Genomic DNA, 18,793 nt, shown 5'->3' with positions numbered 1-18,793 from the left:
CATCCCGCACACTCGCGAATACGCACGCGATTTATATTTCCATTCGGTACACGCAGATTGAATGCGGACATTCACAATAGAGCTCTTTCACCGAATAACGAATTTCGGACCGGTATCGAAATCCGCGCGAGCAGGATAAAACGAAAGTACATTTGTATGAACGATTGAAAAAAAAAAAAATGTACCACGGGCGAGACGGTGCGACGGGTTTGCACCTCGCTCGTCCTGCGTTTGAAAGTATCGTATACTTTTCGGTTTCCACTTTATACTAACGATGTATAAGCCGTCATACTTATTTAATAAAAAAGACACAAACTTATATATTTAAGAATTATATATATATTATATATATATATACATATATGTATATGTGAATAAGAGATATGAGAGTGTGAACAGGAGAGAGAGAGAGAGAGAGAGAGAGAGCTATAAGGATATCGCAGCTGCGACCAGCTGTGATTGCGAAATGTGTGTCGCGGATGACCCGATTGACACAAGCCACTGCCGTATAACGTTGTTTTTCGGTACTCACGGAGGAGATACAACGACAGAATTGCCGTCGCTATACATAACGTGACAAACGTCCTTCGTAAAAATTGTTATTAATGTATACGCAAGCCTTCTGATTTTTCGTTTTTTTTTTTTTTATCGTCACTGCCATGTTTCGCATTTAAGAGATTTTCCCCGTTTTTTCTTATCTCGGGGGACGGGGGGGTGGGGGAGGAGGGAAAGAAACCGCGAGGGAGAAACGACCGTCGTGCAATGGGTAGTTGCGCGCGGGTGCGGCGTCGATCTCGTCTCTCCCGTATTCTAACGAGCACGCTCGCCGTTAAACGCGCTCGTATAACGTTACCGCTGCGCGTTTAGCGTTAAATGTGCGGCGTTAATATATATACGTTCCTCTTTGCGTCTTTTCGAATATATTGCGTCGTACAGATTGACGTACATGGAGACACGCTCGTGCGCATGTATATTCGTATATATAATACACACACACACTTACACAGACAGACATACGTCGCTATTATCGGGTGCCAATCGGCCCTCCCGACACGGGACATTTTTTTATTTCCAAATTCAGTTGGAGTATAATACACTCTCGTGCGGCATGTAAGATAATATGTGTTCGGGCAACGTTCGAGCGCGCGCGATCCGATAGAATCCATATAGCGTCACCCTATACTTTGCGAACGTACAGGTGCTCGCAGCTCTGCCGCGCTGTCGGAAAAAGGAAAGAGAAAAAAGAAGGGGCGCACCGTGTCTGTTTATCCAAGTTTCTCGCGCTAAGATTTTGCTTCTTAATTTTCAACCTTGTGTATTACGGTAAAAATAAAGAAAGCGCGGATGGTAAGCAACGGGCAAATATATATGTGTGTATGTATGTATGTGTGTGTGTGTGTGTGTGTGCATATGTGTACCGCTGTCGGGGAAAAGCGAACGGTAAAATATTGACGCCACCTCTATACGCGGTGTGAATATTTTATTAAAACGGCGGCTATACAGCCGAAGGTGGTGGATCCGTGTACGCGTCTTAAAATAAATACCAGGAAAGCACGCGGCAGAGCTTCCCGGCGGGCCGTACGGTCGGAAGTCGACTCCATCCATCTGAAAAGCTTGTCAATTCTGCATTCAACGTTTGTAATTAATAACGTAAAACGGACTGAGAGGAGAGGCGATTTCGAAGGCGTCCGGTGGGGCGAAATTAGTGTGTCATGCTTCGTAGTATATATATAGATAAATCTGAACACGTCGTGTGTCGAGTTAAGATTACTCTTTGTTAAGCTTCGACGGAGAGGGAGAAAGAAAGAGAGAGAGAGAGAAAGAGAGGAGAGGATAGAAGGGATGATTCCGATAATTTTCCCTGTTAAGGACATTTCTCTTGAATATTCTCCAGCGGGAAATCTCCGGTTCAATTAGATTCTATTTTAATCATCGCTAGTAATACATGTTTGAGTTGAGCAATAATTGATCGATATTGAGCGACAATTGACCAATATTGAGCAGCTATTGTCTTCGTTCCGTTCAGAATTAATGTCCTGAAGACAAACGTCTTTAGTGGCGAATCGCGTTCGAGATTGCAAAAAATAGGACGTTGACCGTCTTGTCACATTGACCAACCTTGATTGTTACAAAAAAAGATCTGGAGAAGTGTCTGTCCTCTGTTCATCGAGCCAGGCGCAGCAACGCTTCTTTACGCTTGTTGCGCGCGTATGCGTGTATACTGTGTGCGTACGTATCCATGTGTGCGTGTGTATGTGCAATTTCAACCCCTCGCGAATAAGCTCTCTTTCTCTTCTTCCCTCCACTTGTATATAGTACTTCAGCCCACCCATCCACCCCCTCTCCTCCCCTCATCTCGCGCACGAGTAGACTTTTAAGTGACACTCGAGAGAACGAAATGATTCTTGCCAAATTCTCGATGGGACGTAGGGACAAATGGAGTAATTGCATTTAAAACCGAAAATCAAGCAAGAAATATATTGGTATTATAAATGACTGATATCTCGTTATCTCTTCGTTATTTTTTTTTTTTTGCCCACCCGCAGTCTCTCAGCTGTACAGACTTGCTGATCAGCCTTACATACGATCGGGGACACGATGGACCGGTGTCCTGTAATTTGAGTCGTTACAATTTGTCACCATTCATTCCGAATTTGCCCGCGGAGGGACGTGTGTGGAGAAGGTGATCGATCTTCCGATCCGACTTCCGAGGTTCAAAATTTTCTTCTGGAGAAATCTACGTAAAGATTTATTGTAACTGAACGTGAGCACACACGTGAAACGGCGCCCGTATAAAGTTATATCACAGTAAAATTATCGTTGATGCGTTAAGATCTAAATATCGTTACTATAAATATATACAGATACGCGAGACGCGCGTGAACACCTTTCGGAAATACCCTATCCAGTCCAAAAGTCGTCGAATCGTCGTTACGCAAATCGTTATGTTAATATCGGAGTTCTTGTATGTCGCAACTAAATCACCTCCGCGTTCGCGGGTACACCGAGTTTCCATGTATATCTTGTATACAGTAGAACGTATCTGGCGCGTGTGTTATAGTTTTCCACTGTGCATTTTTGACACTAACATCAATCCCGGTGTCGATGTTGTATCGTTACGCCAGTAATAAATTATAGCGTACTTGATACGAGTTGATTTCGGTGACGAAAAAATTGTGTATATGCTCTATACATATATATATATATAATAGTACAATTAATACGCAATCTTGAGATATGTGAAGTTTATATAATTTTATCGCTTTCCTTTTATAAATATCTCAATAAAAAGATATTAAAAAAAAAATGATCTATTGTATATTTACATTAAAAAACTATCAACGCAGACTTGTATTACGAACGATGTTACGTGTGTAATAATTATTAGCGATAGTAATAATTATGTCATTATTTTCTACATACTTAATATTTTTGTAATAATAATGCGAAAGCTTAAAGATAACAAATTTACATGGCACGTTTGTACAATTATTAATAAATTGTATAATATGGAATTGTATTTATATAGGCAGTAAGAAATTCAGACACTACACAAAGGCCCAATTGTATTAATATCGATTGAATGTAATTCGAGATTAAACTTCAATATAAATACACATTAGTGTGGTACTGTGTCTATTCAGGATTTCTGTCTTTATCATAAGGGGTCGCGATTCTTGCTCTCTCTGGTTTGATGAAATATATATTCGTAAAAAGTAACAATAAAACTTCTTTCTTAGTTTTATAAGCGTTTCCACATACATACACATCATGTACACTTTGTTCGGTATCAGAGAGTGGAATATTTTCCTAATCAAAATTCCTAAATTCTTATATGACATATATACTGAGGATGGTAAATTCACAGAAACCGAACCCAGAGATGTCTTGCTCAGGCGACTGTTCTAACGAATCGAGCTATCTAGCACCTCCTAAAAAGTAAAAATACAAATTGTCGTTTTTCCTCTCAGAGATTTACAAAATTAATTACAAAATTACATTATCATAATAAAAGAATTGTTTCGTACTATTTTTATCCATATATGATTTTAGTGGTTTCTTTGCATTTTTTCTTTCTAAAAATTAAAAAAAAAACAGTTTATTCTACTCCCGCCTTTATCTTATATAATAATAATTTATCCTGAGAAGATTTAGCTGAGGATAAGGGAAACTGGGTGAAGAACTTTGAACTTGTGGCAGTACCTGTATTACGTTTGTCCTGCTTAACTTTCTTCATCATATCTTTCAGTCTTCTATCCGCGCTGATGATATGAATATTTGGCGTCATCTTAGATCCACTACCTACACAGATTGAACAGTTTAATGATTAATTTTATACATGTTTTATTTTAATTAAACGAGCACATATAAAACAGCGCCCGTGTAAAATTATCGTTTGTGCGTTGAGATCTAAATATCGTCATGATAAATATACAAATACGCAAAAACGTTATAAATATACAGATAGGCAAACACGTATAAAATTGATACAATTTTATGATCTAAATATCGTTATTATACAGATACGTAAAACGCGCGTAAACATGATTAATTTTATACGCATTATAAAATTGATAAAATTTTATAATGCGTATAAAATTAATCATGTTTACGCGCGTTTTGCGTATCTGTATATTTATAGTAACGATATTTAGATCATAAAATTGTATCAATTTTATACGTGTAATCAAAACGTGTTGAACTTACTTGAGCTAGGTTTTTTCTGCTCTTTAGATTTGCTTTCTATCACAGTCTTTGGTGAACTCCTTTCTTTCGAGACCTAAATGACAATAATTACTGTAAGAATTCGATTTTCTCACTGCGGACATATTGAATTATTTGCATTAGAAGCAAAAAAAACCATGATTCTTTTTTTTATACGTAACATACTGAAATAAATCATTTCTTTTGAGTGCCATAATATGTTTGATTAATAAAGAATTCTTATTTCTTTACTGCAATTATATTAAATTATCACAACATATGTGAGAAATCATTTCCTTAGATCTAAGTAAATCTTTTCCTTAGAGTATATAAAATAATTCATTTTTTACATATTGCCATATATATTTATGTGATAAATTAATAAAATATACGAAGATTCTCTTTAATTTGTAAATTAATAAATAATAGTTTTGATTAACTATTGTAAGATCTATTTTTTTAAATATAGATTAAATTATACATTTAATAATAATAGATATTAAGTTATCTTTGATCTAGAATCTTTAGTACATTTTATTAAATACATTTTATCTGCTTGTTATCGTCCATCATAAAATCTATCACAGAAATGTATATAACAATATATATAAAATGAATTATTTTGTATGTTTTGTATGAATTGTAAGGAAAAGATTCACATATGATTTCTCACATATGCTGTGATAATTTAATACAATTGCAGTAAAGAAACAGAAATCTTAAAATAAAATATTAGCATTAACATCAAGCGAAGAAAAGATAAATAGTATTATCGTCTTTGAACTTTAACATGAATTCATTGTTAGTGAATAATTAAAAATAAAGATAGACTTTTCATAAGTAAACAAAATAATTTTACGATACACAAAATATGCTTAAGAAATTGTTGCGCAAATTATATAAACGTAGGTGAATGATATGCACCTGAGACTTGGAACAGTTAGAGCAGTACCACACTTGCTTCGGCACGCTATCTATCTGCGAGTCCAAGATATGTGGAACGTGGCATTCCTGGTGATACAAAGAATGACACTCGTGACATTCCACAAGCCTGTTTCTCGCCCCGACGTCCATCCCCTTGCAAATGACGCACGTGAGATCATCCTCTAGGATTTCCAGCGCCAGCGTATCGTCCGACTGCAGGATGTCCGGCGGAGTGTCACGCGCTGGCAAATTAACTGGAGAACTGTTCTTGCTCGATTTACTCGAGTGCTTGGACGAGCTCTTGCTCTTCTTACTGCTACTGCTACTGTGATCGCTCAACACCTGTTCCTCCATCATGTACTGAAAGACACAAGTAGACAAACTTAGGTCCGATTCTTGCTTTTTATGTATTCAACGGAATAAACGGGATCGTCTCTACCTTTTTATGCAGCACATTGGAGAGCATCTTGGATGGCCCGTACTTCTGCTTAATCGCCTCGTCCAGCAGGGCTCGCAGCTGCTCCGCGGAGTCCTTGTTGGTGGAGTACAGGAGTCGCAGCCCCTGCGTGAATTGAGGATCCAACTCCAGCTGAGTCATCCCGTCGGAAGCTCGATTCTCCCTCGGCGTAATATCAGTCTATCGCTGCTGCAGAGCCTGCAGAGAAAAATTTCAAGTAGTCTCGACGGATAGATGGACAAAATTCGGCGACGGTCAGGTTATGCCCAGGACAACAATAAAAACCATGTGTGTCTCTTTAAATGTAAATATCTTATTACACATTAATTTAACGAGCGTTAGTTGCGTAAAAAAAAAACTCGCCTTTTTTTACTCTCGCGTAAAAAATACCGTTCGACAAAGGGTAAAGTCTATGCTCTCTTGTTTTCACTTTGCGTGTCTCACAATGTTTACCTTGCCGAACGGACGGAGCTGTGCGACACGCCTGTCGTTTTAGTTTACTCGCGTGAATTTCGAGACGATGCAGAGGATCTCTATAATTATACCGGACGTTTATATCGACATTATGTTGTCTAATTTGTTCCAATCATGCTAATCGTCGATGTGCCGCACCGTTCCGTGAAATGAAATGTTGTCCTATTCTAGGTTATCGCGTGAATCTCTCGAACGTCGAGCTTCTCGCGAAGAGAGAGAAGCTAAGAATGATCTAAACTTATGGCAAAAATACTTCTTCTAAGTAGCTGCATAAATCGACAATCTAATCAAGCAAAAAGAGTACTTGTTTATGTTTATGATTATCAAGGAACAATGCGTTTTCTTCGTCACACAGTAAAACCGTTAATTCTCGAACTTACGTGTTTAAAAACTTGAAAAAAACGCGTAGGACATCGTTTGTTTGCTGTTGAATTTTTCTAAACTTATTGTTTATGTACCTTTTGAAATGTAGAAATAGAATTGATTTGAGAAAAAAAAAAGATTTAATCGCGTTGAGGTCGAAAGTTACAAACTCATCGGCACCTACATAGAAGGATTGAAATGAGATGAATATGTATGAGAAGAACGCAGAGAAACGCCCGACAAGTGCGGGCTCGATTTGGATTGATACGGATCGATAAAAAAAAGTTAATGTCATCAGCGATAGTTTTCGACGCTTCCCTTCCGGCCGAGAGTTTGAAAAGGCCGCTGGAACTGAGGGCACCTACGGTGTGCGTCGCGGTCGCCAGGAACTCGGGGAATGCAGGGCGCATATCGCCACGCGAGAGCCCGCCTCGCTCCTGTCCCCCTTTGTACGCATTCCAGACTCGATCTCTCGCGGAGCTTCAGATTCGCAGCGGATATGAATTCGAGTGCGAAATAAAATCTGGGGGGCAAAAACCGTCTTCTCTCTCTCCCTTACTCTCTCCTTCTCATCGTTATCGCGCACGTCGCGCAGCAGCGTCGTCGAGCGTCGACGAACGCGACGGAGGAACGGAGGCAGGTCGGTCGGGCAGCGCCGCCACCGCCACCACCACCGCCACCGCCATCGCCGCCGTCGCCGTCGCCCGCCGCCGCCGCCGCCGCCGCGATCGAAAGAGGCGACGAGAAGGCGAAAATATAACCAAAGAAAGACCAAAATAGTAACTCTCGCGGGCGATGGTGCGGCGAGAGAGCGTGGATCTCTCGCGAGGGCCCATTGCGCAGGCGCGCGACAAGGACACGATACGCTTGTCCCGCTTCCGCCGCACACGCAGCGCATCGTCCCGTCTCCGTCGCGCGCACGGGCGGCGCGCTTCAGGCGACTCCGTCGAAATTTTCGACGGGCAGTTGGCAGCCGTGCGTAAAAGAAATAAATAATCAAAGCGACCATGAAGTGACAAATAAAGTCGGGAATCGAGAGAACAATGCTCGCGCGTACGACGGCAAGGAGGACGACCCGAGTCGCGCAGGTAGCGTGCGTTCGCACCGCCGTTTGATACCCGGACCCGCCGCCGCGTCCGAGTGAGTGGCCCCCGCGGCGTGAACGCGCCGCGCACCGCCGCTGCTCCGCCACCGCCGCAGCCGCAGCCGCAGCAGCCGCGCGCGACACACACAGCCAGCAGCCAGTAGCAGTAGCAGCAGCAGCAACAGCAGCAGCCGAAAAGGTGCGTTATGCGCTCGCCGTGGCGACGAGGCTGACACTCGGGGAACGGACTCTCTCCCGCGCGGACAAGTGCTACGGTGACTATCGACGCGTTCCGGCGCAGCTTCCAGGCCGGTTCGCCCCAAACGGGTAATCGGTCGTCCCCGCGACCGCGACAGGTCGGGATCGGGTCTCGAGGTCTTGATCCCGAGGTGGCGAGGCTCCCTCGCAGCATCCCCGGTCACGGTGCGCGGATAGATTCTCAACGTTGGACAGACCCTCGGACCCCCGTCGTCCGTGTCGATCCGCCGTGTTGTCCAGTGTTATCCTACGGGAAGTGGCCACATGGCGATACTTCGTGCCGCGAACGGTTTCGTGGGTGCCGTCTGGTGAGCGCGCGTGATCCACGGTCGACAGGACGACGACGTGCGTCGTCCCGCCGTTAACCTGTTCTCCTTTCTCTCTCTTTCTCTCTCTCTCTCTCTCTCTCTCTCTCTCTGTCTCCTCCCTCGCCTACCCTTTCTCTCTTCCTTGACGCGAGCGACACGGGGCAACGGAGACGCGGGGACCTAGTGCTGGTGGCCATGCGTCTTTTCCCGCTGTTCAACCGCAACAGCAACGTTTGACACGTCCCGGTCGTTTGCGAACGCGTTACCCCTCAGCCATGAAAACCGAAAAGAAGCCCAACGAGCCCAGCTGTTGTCCTCCTACTACGGTTGTCAAGGATGAGCCTGACGCCGACCCTGTCAAGATCAAGGAAGAAGGCACGGGTGGGAATAACGACGATGCGACTGGGGAGGACACCTCCGAGTGTCCCAGAGATTCCTGCCTGGATCCGTCTAACGGCGACGGTACGATGTCCGGGGAGAATCAGAACGCTAACGGGAATCAGCCCATCTTGAATTCGGTGAAGCAAGAGGGAGACCCCAACAATCCCACTGACGATCTACCTGGTAAGATCAACTTAACTCGTGCCTGCAGATCTTTACTCGGTTGTTTTTTCCTATGTGTTAAGTGTATATTTACTTTTCTTTTCTTATATAAGGTTAATCAAATTGTCCTTTTTGCTGTAGATTATAGTGGAAATGTTATTACAGCGGACAGCATTCAACCACTCGTTAGTAATGTTGTGGGAAAACAGATGGGAACTAGTACGAGCAGCGGGGAGGCTCAATACATGCAACAGCAGAGTCAAATTTTTGTATTTTCTACGGCGTTGGCGAATAAGGCCGCAGAGGCGGTGTTGAGAAGCGAATATTCCTCGATCATCGCTTATCATTGTGCACAACCAGGCACTAAAAAATATTTGGAGGTATTGATACTTTAATAGTACTATTTAAATAGTACTGTAGATTCTCAATCACATACATGAGCAGTTTATTAATTGAAGATTTTTAACTGTAGAAAAATTTTGCATAATTCCTTGTCAAAATAATACAAATATTCAATATTATTTCATGTTTTATTTTTTATCTATTTATAATTTACCTGTGTTTGTTTTGTATCATTTTCGGTGTAAATGTCTCACATAAAACATTACTTTTAGTAACTTGTCTTTTCGTACACACCACACGTATTACTTATTATTTATTTGATTGCCATTAATATATATTTACCGTTTTTATTCTTTTAGAAACATCCAAATAAAGTAAATCAATTTCGACAAAATCCTGCTCAATGGTTAAATAATCTTGCTATGATGAAACAGAAAGGCCATCAGGGAAATGCGAATAATACTTTCCCGACTGAACAACCCCCGGATTTACCAGCACTAGATCCAAGTGCTCCACAATTTTGGAACGAACAACCTAACTTGCGAAACATAAACGGCGGAAACTCCCTCGGTAATTCTGAGCCATCATTGGATGATGGAAACATAGACGTGCCTTGCCTTGTGCCGAATTCACCTGGTAATTCAGGTAATTTTCATTAGATCTTTCATCCAAATCGATTATTAACTTTTTTTCTTTTGGTGCGAGATTTAACGTATCCATGTGTTTTTTTTTTTTAACGCAGCCAACCCTCAACCCGCTAATAACGCTACCATGGGCCACAGTCCAAATTTGATAGGTGGCACAACGAGCCCAGGTCCCGGAGGTTTACAACCATCTCTCCAAGGTGTCAAAGTTCCAGACGAAAACTTGACGCCGAAACAAAGGCAGCACAGAGAGGTCCAACTGGCGACCTTACGGAAAATGCAAATGATATTATTTCCCGGCCACAAGGAGGAACCTGGCAATGCTTTAACAGATACGACGCAAGGCACGACGTCATGTCCTCCTACGAATGTTCCTCCCGTTGGTGTTCCAAATCAATGTTCTCCGTCTATGGACTGGCACAAATTGCAGCATCAATTTCTCGATGGAAAAAATAAGGTATGCCTCTTTCGTGCGATAAACTCAATTGAAAGGACGAAATATTTATCGCAAGAAAAATATGGAGATACATACACGCATCGTGTATTACAGGCAACTGTCGGTAATCCGGGTGCGGTACCATTGCGCGGTGCTAATATGGTCGGAGTGCCGCGAAGTCAAGGCCCGCCGCCACCGTATCATCAAACGACTCGATCCGCCAGCGTGCCGATCGCGATTCAGAGTCCAAATCCGTCGTCGCCCAACAATCCGACCAGCAATCTATCGCTCCCATCGCCGCGCGCAAGTTCTGCTCTGAATTCACCGGCGGACTGCAACAGGCAGTTCCAGCTCGGTAATCAGAGGACCAGCCATCTGCCGGGGCAAAGCCCGACAAGCCAGGACTCACCGAACCCGACGGTTGCCACGGCGGCCACGGCAGCCGTTTCAACGACGCGATTGAACCACAGCAATCCAGGAACACCAGTCTCTCATTCCCATATTGCTGCTCTCAGTCCTAGTGGTACTACTGCTCAAAAGGATGCTTCCCTCGATTTTCCTACCAATCAACAACCAAACGGTAAGTTTGCTCGAAGATTTTTCTTTTAAAAGATTTTTCATTGAATTTGATCAAGGTGTAATTCATAAATATTTTGTACAATTTATAAATTAAACTTGTGTCTTTTTTTCGCTTTAGTGGACGGTATGTTTTGCCGAACGCTACAATCCTTAGCTCAACAAAAGCAACATGCTGGAAACGTTAATCCATCGGCCGTGAAAGAGGCAAATTTAATGCCAGTACCGAGTCCTCATCAACTCCAATATCTTAGCACATTCGAAGGGCAGGAACTGACCATTCAAAAACAACCTAATACGAGTCTAAAGGATGGCAATTCATCTACGTGAGTATTCTTATTTTCTCTCGTTTTACTTTTGAGAAATACAACTCGGACGAAAAAATATCGATTGATTGTCATATAAAGCTTGCCTAATCACGATGTTTTTCTTTCCATTGATAACAGAAATACCGGCAATTCCTCGGAGATGCCCAACAGAATCTTGCCAGGAAGTCTAGATAGCAACAGTCAATTCCCTACTAGATCAGAGGGCGCGAGTCCTGTACAGATGGACAGCATGAACCGAGGCTTCGCCGGTTCCCTGCACAGTCCTCACACGCCGCACACACCGCACACGCCGGGTAGCGCCGCGCCGCACACTCCAGCGGATCCCGCGAAACCGGGCAACAAGTCCAGCGCAAGTGCGCAAAGTAGTCCAACGCCGCACAACACCAGCATACCCGACAGCATGGGGCCACCGCGAACGGTACCGGCATCGCCTACCATGAAACCCGACACATCACCACCGTCCGCAAAAGATGTTCAGCAGCAGCAACAGCAAACGCAGTCGCAGCAGCAACCGCAGCAACAGCAGCAGCAGCAGCCTCCGCAACAGCAGCCTACGGTGGTGAATCCGAACAATTCAGGCGGCACGACGGTGGTGCCGTCAATGAGCGGTGGTCCCCCCGGTGCCGCTTCCTTCCCCTGTGGCAGACCGTCCATAAACGTGAGTCAACCATCTGACAACGTGCCTCTTAACCCCAACAACATTGGCGGTCGACTAGGCGGCTTGAACACCATGGGTACGAATTTCGATCCGATAACGTCCCTGGCGCAGATGAGCCAGCAGCTCACGAACACGGCGGCGAGCAATTCGCTGGGCAACGAGCCCATGCATTCCGGCAATGCCGTTGGCATGATGCCGTTTGGCAATCCGCACGCCGGCATGCATATGATGCAGATGGGCGGCGAAATGAATGGGAGCTGTCATATGGGTGCAGCTAGCGGTGAACCCGGCAATGAGGTCGGCGGAATGTGCATGGGTCTCGCGGGTCCACCGACGAGCTACAGCCCCACCACTTCGCACACAGGAAGCCCCGGCGGTGTTCCCAGCAAGATGGGACACCCCGCCATAATGGGCGGTCACGGAATGATGGGCGGCCACTCGGGCGTCGGTCCTGGCGGCGCTGCTTACCCTGGCGGTGATCCCGGACACGCGCCTCCGCCAAGATTGATAACGGGCCACGGAGTTGCTGGGCCCAGTCCCTACAACGGCGCAAACGTTCAAGTAAAACCGAACGCGCCCAACACTATACAGTACTTGCCGGCCAGGCCAAACGTCGGCCACGCGCCCCGGGGTCCACCCAGTCTGGATTTTCTTCCGCGATTCACCAATCCGCTGTCCAATCTGGAGTCGAAGATGGGTGGGACGCCCTCCGTAAACCTTCAGTACTTCCCGAACGGTTGTATGCCGAACAACATGGGGGGTCCGCATAGCGGTATGCCGTCCAATATGAATGCCGCCGGAATCCCCGGTATGGGTGCCTCACCCGTCAGAATGGACGGTCAGTCCATGAACACTTCCGGCGCCATGCACCCGTCCATGAGACCGGTCGGCAACATGCGACCGCAACCGAACTTGATGCGGATGCAGCACATGGTAGGCGGCGGCGTCTTCCCCGGCGGCTCTATGGATTCCGACAAAGTCTTCCCGCCCGACATGGTGACGCAAAATATGTCGAACCAGCCGAATCCAGGCATGTACGGCGTATCCGGTAATAAGGCCAGTCCGATGGGATTGGGACCGCCGCCCGATGCTACCCAACCCCTACCGCCTAGCATGGGCGGCGCAACCAGCAATTTCAAAACCGGCCCATTCGTCGGCAGCGGACCAAGCATGTCCGACCCGAATTATGCTCAACAGTTTCACAACTTCCAGCAACAGCTTTATGCCACTGGCACCAGAGGTAGCGGGCCGCCGCATCCTAATCTGCATCCACCGCCGAACTCGCACTCGCATCAACAATTTTTCATGCCGAAGTGAACGTTGCCCGGTATTGATCCATATCGTAATGTTGACGATGACGAGAACGAGAATGACGACGGGAACAAGGACGATTTTTACGGTGGCCTTTCATCCCTCTTTTTCTCTCTTTCTCAATATCTCTTTTGCTCTCTTTCTATCTATCCATCTATCTTTATCTCTTTCGTCTATCAGGGATGTTTCTATTAATCACGCGAGATAGTTCTGGAAGTGTAAACTGTGTTTGCGATGTTGCAAAGGACAGACAAAGGAATAAGGATGAATATTGGTGAGCATCGCTGAGCGTCACCTTCGAATTCTGACGATTGACTTGCGATGAAAATTCTTGATTTGTATGATATTTTCGTATGGTTACGTGAGATTTTTTATTTTATTTTATTTTATTTTTTTTTTTAATTTTTGAACTACGCCGAATGTTATGTTTCTAAGTCTGTTATCTTGACGTGTGTTGGAAGTGTCGTTTTGAGTCTAAATCTTCCGGAACTATTTGTAAATCCTAAATGTTAACAGAGACGCATAAATATTCTCCCTCGCGTTCGTATAAATACTGATAATGTACAATCTGGTTTTCTCCCTTTTTTTTCCGTAGGAGTCGTTACTTCAGATCGAGGAGCACATTGTTAGATTAAGAAATACGTTATTACAGCTCGAGTGTAAAAAAAAAAAATAGGAGGAAGAAAACAAGCGAGATCTCTCCTCTTTTTTACGCTTTGTTCATAAATGGTCGGGGTAAAGTAATCGTATACAGAGAAGTGCATAGTGAGCGAGAGGATTTTGGTACATCGGTGCCGTAATTCATCCTTCCTTTATCACTAAAATACTTAAACACAGTCAAACAAGCTCAAATTTATTATTGTACATATATACCATATACATATTATACATATTATATATATTATATATATACCTGTTGCAACATAATCCTTCAATATCGCCCGTCCCCAAACGCTCCTTCATCGATCCCTATGACCAACTCTGTGCATAATCATGACTTCTCCCCCTCCCTCCCCCCACCCCCTTTCCCGTATCCCTACCCGTAGTTTACGATATAAGGAAAGAATTAATTGAACTAAGAACAATTATGTTGTTGATGAATGATTTTTATTATAAATGAAAAATAAAGATATTTACAAGAAGTCAGTACGATATTTGATCGATAATCGTTTTGCGATTCAAGAACGGCCGTCGGAGTTCACGATAAGTCCGCATCTGCAAAGACGCGGACGGCTAATTTTTAAAAAAGCGCTACGTTTTTCAAAGAGTGAGCAGGCTGTTTCTCAACTTACTCAAATCTGTGATAGTCAAAGCAAGAGAACGTATCCTTTCCTTTTGGTCTCTTCCAAAAGATGCAAAATACATATCTGCTCTGTTTCGGGGAATGATTCTTTAATACTACACTTCACGATTGTCCACTTAATGCGAGCATTATGCATAGATGAATGAAAGAGAGACGAGGGGGACGACAAAAAAAAAAGAGAAAAAAAAATACAAGTTAGGTTCCTTCAGGCAACTTGAGCAATGTGAAGCAGTGACACGGCTACATCGACATAGTTACGTTTGTGATAAAAAGTAATAGGAATCTTAGAACACTGCGACGACGGGGCTTGCGCAGAGCGTTGACACCATCTATTACATAGGAGTAAGATCTTTTTCTACAACGTCATATTTAGCTTGTAAAACGAGCTGTGTATAATTTCTTCTATAGATTCATGTTGGAATTATATCAATCTCGTATCTCGCTAGCGAAACATACTACTTGCGCCGAAGTAGTTTTTCATAAACTCTGCAATCGTTAGAACAACGATATTACCCGCGCAAATAGGAGACCTACAATTCGCTTCCTTAGGATCAACGAAGCTATGAGCTCAATTATAAATGTAAAGCTTATTGTTAGTCGACTTCCCTTTGTAATAAGTCTTCACACATTATCGGCCACTTTATATCCAAAGGTGCATTACTAAATTACTAAAAACTTGCGTTGTGTATACTTCTTAGTTGCCGAGCACTGGTTGCGTTCTTTCCGTTTTCCTGATTCATCTGTAAAAAGAAAAATATTCACACGTTGAATGAGAAGAATCGCTTGCGCTTCTTTCTTTTCGCTAAATCAACGCTAACTCTTTCTACTCGATGTCTTTACGCGATATCTACCGAGGATATAATCGCAATAAAAGCAAGCTATACTTTAAGTCTTAAGGATCTGGGACTATATACATTATTTAGCAAAATTCATCACACTGTATGCGGTCTGCAACTGATCATCATAATCAATTTTATACCCGAAACCCAAGTCAAACCTGTCCTTCTGTACAGCCTTTCATTGGTTGGATGTGCCTGAATCGCGCCGATCATCTCCGTTTCTGTAAATAAGTTTCATGCCTTATAATAAACGTTTTTTGATACAAACGTCGTCGTTAATATTTAATATGTTGAGAAAGCATTTTTAATTAATTACATTAATGGAGTAACGGATATATTTTGCATTGCATTACCGCTATTAATTTACCTTGACCGTTGTGCTTCCGAGGACATAGTACTTCCGTTTGTACTGAAAAGTAAAAACTCACTCAATAACATTTTTAGCGGATAATAACATAATTGTACGTACAGTTACCTTTTTTTTGCTGGCGCAAAGTCATCCCATTCGCTAAGGTCGTATTTAGATAAATCACCATCTTCCTCCTCCTCCTCCTCCTCCTCTTCCTTCTCGTCTTCCTCTTCCTCCTGTGATTTACAATACCCATTAAGTGTAGTCCGAAGTATCCGCGAGGTATTTTAATCGATATTGAGGAGCGTGACTTTTCAATTCTGACGTCACACACTCGATTTTACGCCGCTTTCAATTATAAAGACTTTACGTTTTCCTCCTGCTCCTCCTCTTCCACTTCGTCCCTCTCGACTTCCTTGTCTCTAGATTTACGCGACGGGCTGCTGTACTTGGAATCCTTCGAATCGTCGTCGGAATTCTTCTCTATTTTTCTCTTTTTTTTACGCCGTCCGAACTCGTCGTACTCGTCGTCGTCGTCCCGCCTCTCCTTGTACTCGACGACTCCTCGATCGTTGTACCCACCACCGTACCCCGTGCGTTCCTCTATCTCACCGAATTTCGGGGCGTTGCACATATTACACTGTTGCCGACGGGCCCAGTTTACGTTGCCGCATTTACTACATTGCCAGTCGTCCGCGCTGCAATAAAATTTTTATACCTTGCATATAGATATAGATGTATACATACATAGACATAAAAATTCGAAAGAAATTGTGTTGCAGATAAATACATGATAAAAAACGTCAATTTTTCCGTAGGTTTGAAAGAGATTTGCGTTGCAGACAAGTACACGATAAAAAAAACGTAAATTTTTCCATTACTACTTTACATTATCATTGTTTGTTTCTATACATGTTTACATATCCAGATTTGTTTGTTGATATTTATTTGAAACCCGCGCGTGCATCATTACCCATTAATAAATAATTTCTGTTTGTACCCATAAAAATACTAGCTTTATTTTCAAATAATCACAGTTGTCTTCTATACTCGTGCCATTTTTCATAAACAGTTATTATTTGTATCTATTAACTATATAATGTATTCATGCACAATTTGCATAAAAATAATTGATTTTATGTAATACTGTTTATTACCGATAAGAAATAACTTTATATCAAATGTGACATTACCTAAAAAGACCTCTACTTTTTTCCGCGGCTGCTTTTCCAATTTCCTGACCCAATTTTTTCTTCTTCGGACATTCACCTCTATCTGCATCAGAAAATCATATTGACATAAAGTGTTCAAATGTCTCACATAGTAGATGCTTGGAAGGCTGCTTCATGCTTGTACTCTAATTTATCTAATATGTACAAACGGCATTCTATGCTTATTGTCAATATAAAACCATGGTGTTGCTACAACATCGCAAAGCAGCTTCGCTTGGGTAAACATTAATATTTCAACTGTACACAACTGCATACCTTTCCCGCAGCGATTGCAGGAGTTACGCCTGGCAAAGTTTATATTGGCACATCTAGAAAGAGAGGGGAAAACTCATTAATGGATCATCATTCAATTGGTAACGTACGCGAGTCTCGATTCAGGGAGACGAAAACATATAGTCGCGGGAGCAGGCAGGCGGGAGGGCGGAGAGGGGGAGGGCGTGATCGAGGGTTGCGAATCGTCACAGCTGAGAAATGCATGTACGTACTGCGAGTCAGGGCAGACCCAGTCGCCGTCGTTGACGCCACGTTGATTCTCGTCGTCGACCTTGCCGTCCATCTCGCCCCCGATCAGTCCAGGCGCGCGATCAGGTGCACCGCGCGCGTTTGTCCCCTCGCAAGCGCGCGACTCCGCGTCCGTGCTCTGCGTCACGCGGTGTCTCGCGCTTAACCTTGCAGCGGTCCGCTCGCGGCGGCGAGCGACGTGTTACTGTCCCGTGGCACGTACCTCGCAGCAGACCTCGCCGTCGACCGCTACCGCGGCTACTGCATTCCGCGCCGCGAGTGTGTAACGCGAGTCTCTATCGGAGCCGATCTACCGTGGCGGCGATGCCTGTGACAAGTCACGACAAGTGGCATCAAGCTGATACCAATGCGGAATACCGCAGAATACCGTCCGTCGTCGGCGGTATACGTGGGTAGACACGAGTGCATGCGAGTCGGACGAGCGCGCCGTGATGTCTGACTGTATCTAATCTGGCGCAGATAAATCGCGCACGGGACGCGTAGCGGTGCCGGCACCCTCTCGACGAGGATTCACGAATCCCCTATGTACGTACATACTCTCCTCGGGCTCGCAAATCCCCTATTGTGCCTCGCCCGGGATTCGCGAATTTTCCACATGTCGCGCCGCGAATATGCATGAAAATATGAATTAGTATTCATAATATATGCAACATTTTATCTACACAAGTTTCTCTAATATAATAATTCTAATGATATATATATATATATTTTTTTCGTTTAATTTACACTATTATACTTTATTATAGATAATATAGATATAATTACAATTAATATGTATCTTTTAATAAACATTTCTTGCTAATTTAATGAAAGAGAAGCAAGTGAAGCGAAATGGAACACGAATGGCACCCCGCTTGTATTTTAAAACGAAAGATATAAATTAATTGTTATGCAGTCCAGCACAACAAAGAACAGATTTATTAGGCCTGTTTTTTTTATAGCTGAACTGCAGGCTGCACACAGTTTATCTTTTTCTTTTCTACATTGGAAAAAGAAAGATAAGCTCTGAACTCTAGTGCAGCCAGTTCAGCTATAAAGAACAGGTTAATTGTTATCGTTAAACGCAGGTATCTCTCGCGATTTCGTAATAGGCGAGATTTATTTACGGCTTACTTACAACACAAGGCTTTTGAGGCA

The 18,793-nt window shown here is 43.5% G+C and overlaps 3 protein-coding genes across 25 annotated transcripts; 1 reads left to right on the top strand and 2 right to left on the bottom strand.

Annotated features, from left to right (window-relative positions):
- Positions 1-3,564: 3,564 nt before the first annotated feature.
- Positions 3,565-7,248, bottom strand: LOC105462653 (integrator complex subunit 12). 13 transcript variants are annotated; one of them, XM_011709399.1, is made up of 7 exons: positions 6,449-6,857; positions 6,068-6,283; positions 5,629-5,988; positions 4,708-4,780; positions 4,204-4,302; positions 4,029-4,076; positions 3,565-3,932 (listed from the first exon to the last, which is right to left on the bottom strand). In XM_011709399.1, exons 2-7 carry the CDS (start codon positions 6,224-6,226, stop codon positions 3,919-3,921), a joined length of 753 nt encoding a protein of 250 aa, XP_011707701.1. In that variant the 5' UTR covers positions 6,227-6,283; positions 6,449-6,857; the 3' UTR covers positions 3,565-3,918. The 13 variants fall into 13 exon arrangements, with proteins under 13 accessions (XP_011707701.1, XP_011707702.1, XP_011707694.1 ...); XM_011709400.1 differs by lacking the exon at positions 4,029-4,076; XM_011709392.1 differs by lacking the exons at positions 3,565-3,932; positions 4,029-4,076 and having other exon boundaries at positions 4,098-4,302; positions 6,449-6,618; positions 6,698-6,857.
- On the top strand, positions 6,290-15,392 carry LOC105462655 (protein BCL9 homolog). 2 transcript variants are annotated; one of them, XM_011709403.1, is made up of 8 exons: positions 6,290-6,389; positions 8,846-9,136; positions 9,281-9,495; positions 9,817-10,102; positions 10,200-10,558; positions 10,652-11,117; positions 11,235-11,439; positions 11,560-15,392. In XM_011709403.1, exons 1-8 carry the CDS (start codon positions 6,320-6,322, stop codon positions 13,415-13,417), a joined length of 3,750 nt encoding a protein of 1,249 aa, XP_011707705.1. In that variant the 5' UTR covers positions 6,290-6,319; the 3' UTR covers positions 13,418-15,392. The 2 variants fall into 2 exon arrangements, with proteins under 2 accessions (XP_011707705.1, XP_011707704.1); XM_011709402.1 differs by having other exon boundaries at positions 9,257-9,495.
- On the bottom strand, positions 14,502-18,102 carry LOC105462656 (zinc finger Ran-binding domain-containing protein 2-like). 10 transcript variants are annotated; one of them, XM_011709406.1, is made up of 8 exons: positions 17,620-18,102; positions 17,390-17,442; positions 17,096-17,177; positions 16,273-16,600; positions 16,029-16,138; positions 15,921-15,962; positions 15,712-15,774; positions 15,365-15,454 (listed from the first exon to the last, which is right to left on the bottom strand). In XM_011709406.1, the coding sequence occupies exons 1-7, from the start codon at positions 17,688-17,690 to the stop codon at positions 15,732-15,734; spliced, it is 729 nt and encodes a 242-aa protein (XP_011707708.1). In that variant the 5' UTR covers positions 17,691-18,102; the 3' UTR covers positions 15,365-15,454; positions 15,712-15,731. The 10 variants fall into 10 exon arrangements, 9 of the variants coding, with proteins under 9 accessions (XP_011707709.1, XP_011707706.1, XP_011707711.1 ...); XR_976089.1 differs by having other exon boundaries at positions 15,366-15,454; positions 15,629-15,774; XM_011709405.1 differs by having other exon boundaries at positions 15,388-15,454; positions 15,694-15,774.
- Positions 18,103-18,793: the final 691 nt, after the last annotated feature.

This window comes from Wasmannia auropunctata, unplaced genomic scaffold (genome assembly GCF_000956235.1).
Source record: "Wasmannia auropunctata unplaced genomic scaffold, wasmannia.A_1.0 LD336095.1, whole genome shotgun sequence".
NCBI lineage: Eukaryota > Metazoa > Arthropoda > Insecta > Hymenoptera > Formicidae > Wasmannia > Wasmannia auropunctata.
Note: the sequence above shows the minus strand (reverse complement) of the source record. Positions and strands in the feature narration are given on the sequence as shown.

Coding starts and splice junctions, on each gene's coding strand:
- LOC105462653 (XM_011709398.1), bottom strand. CDS start 6,226: ATGACTCAGCTGGAGTTGGATCCTCAATTCACGCAGGGGCTGCGACTC. Junction 4,781..5,628: donor CTAACTGTTCCAAGTCTCAG/GTGCATATCATT, acceptor ATTGTCATTTAG/GTCTCGAAAGAAAGGAGTTC. Junction 4,303..4,707: donor GCAGAAAAAACCTAGCTCAA/GTAAGTTCAACA, acceptor CAATCTGTGTAG/GTAGTGGATCTAAGATGACG.
- LOC105462655 (XM_011709402.1), top strand. CDS start 6,320: ATGGACAAAATTCGGCGACGGTCAGGTTATGCCCAGGACAACAATAAA. Junction 9,137..9,256: donor TCCCACTGACGATCTACCTG/GTAAGATCAACT, acceptor TTTTTGCTGTAG/ATTATAGTGGAAATGTTATT. Junction 10,103..10,199: donor GAATTCACCTGGTAATTCAG/GTAATTTTCATT, acceptor TTTTTAACGCAG/CCAACCCTCAACCCGCTAAT.
- LOC105462656 (XM_011709404.1), bottom strand. CDS start 17,690: ATGGACGGCAAGGTCGACGACGAGAATCAACGTGGCGTCAACGACGGC. Junction 17,178..17,389: donor CTGCAATCGCTGCGGGAAAG/GTATGCAGTTGT, acceptor TTTCTGATGCAG/ATAGAGGTGAATGTCCGAAG. Junction 16,139..16,272: donor AGGAGGAGCAGGAGGAAAAC/GTAAAGTCTTTA, acceptor TGTAAATCACAG/GAGGAAGAGGAAGACGAGAA.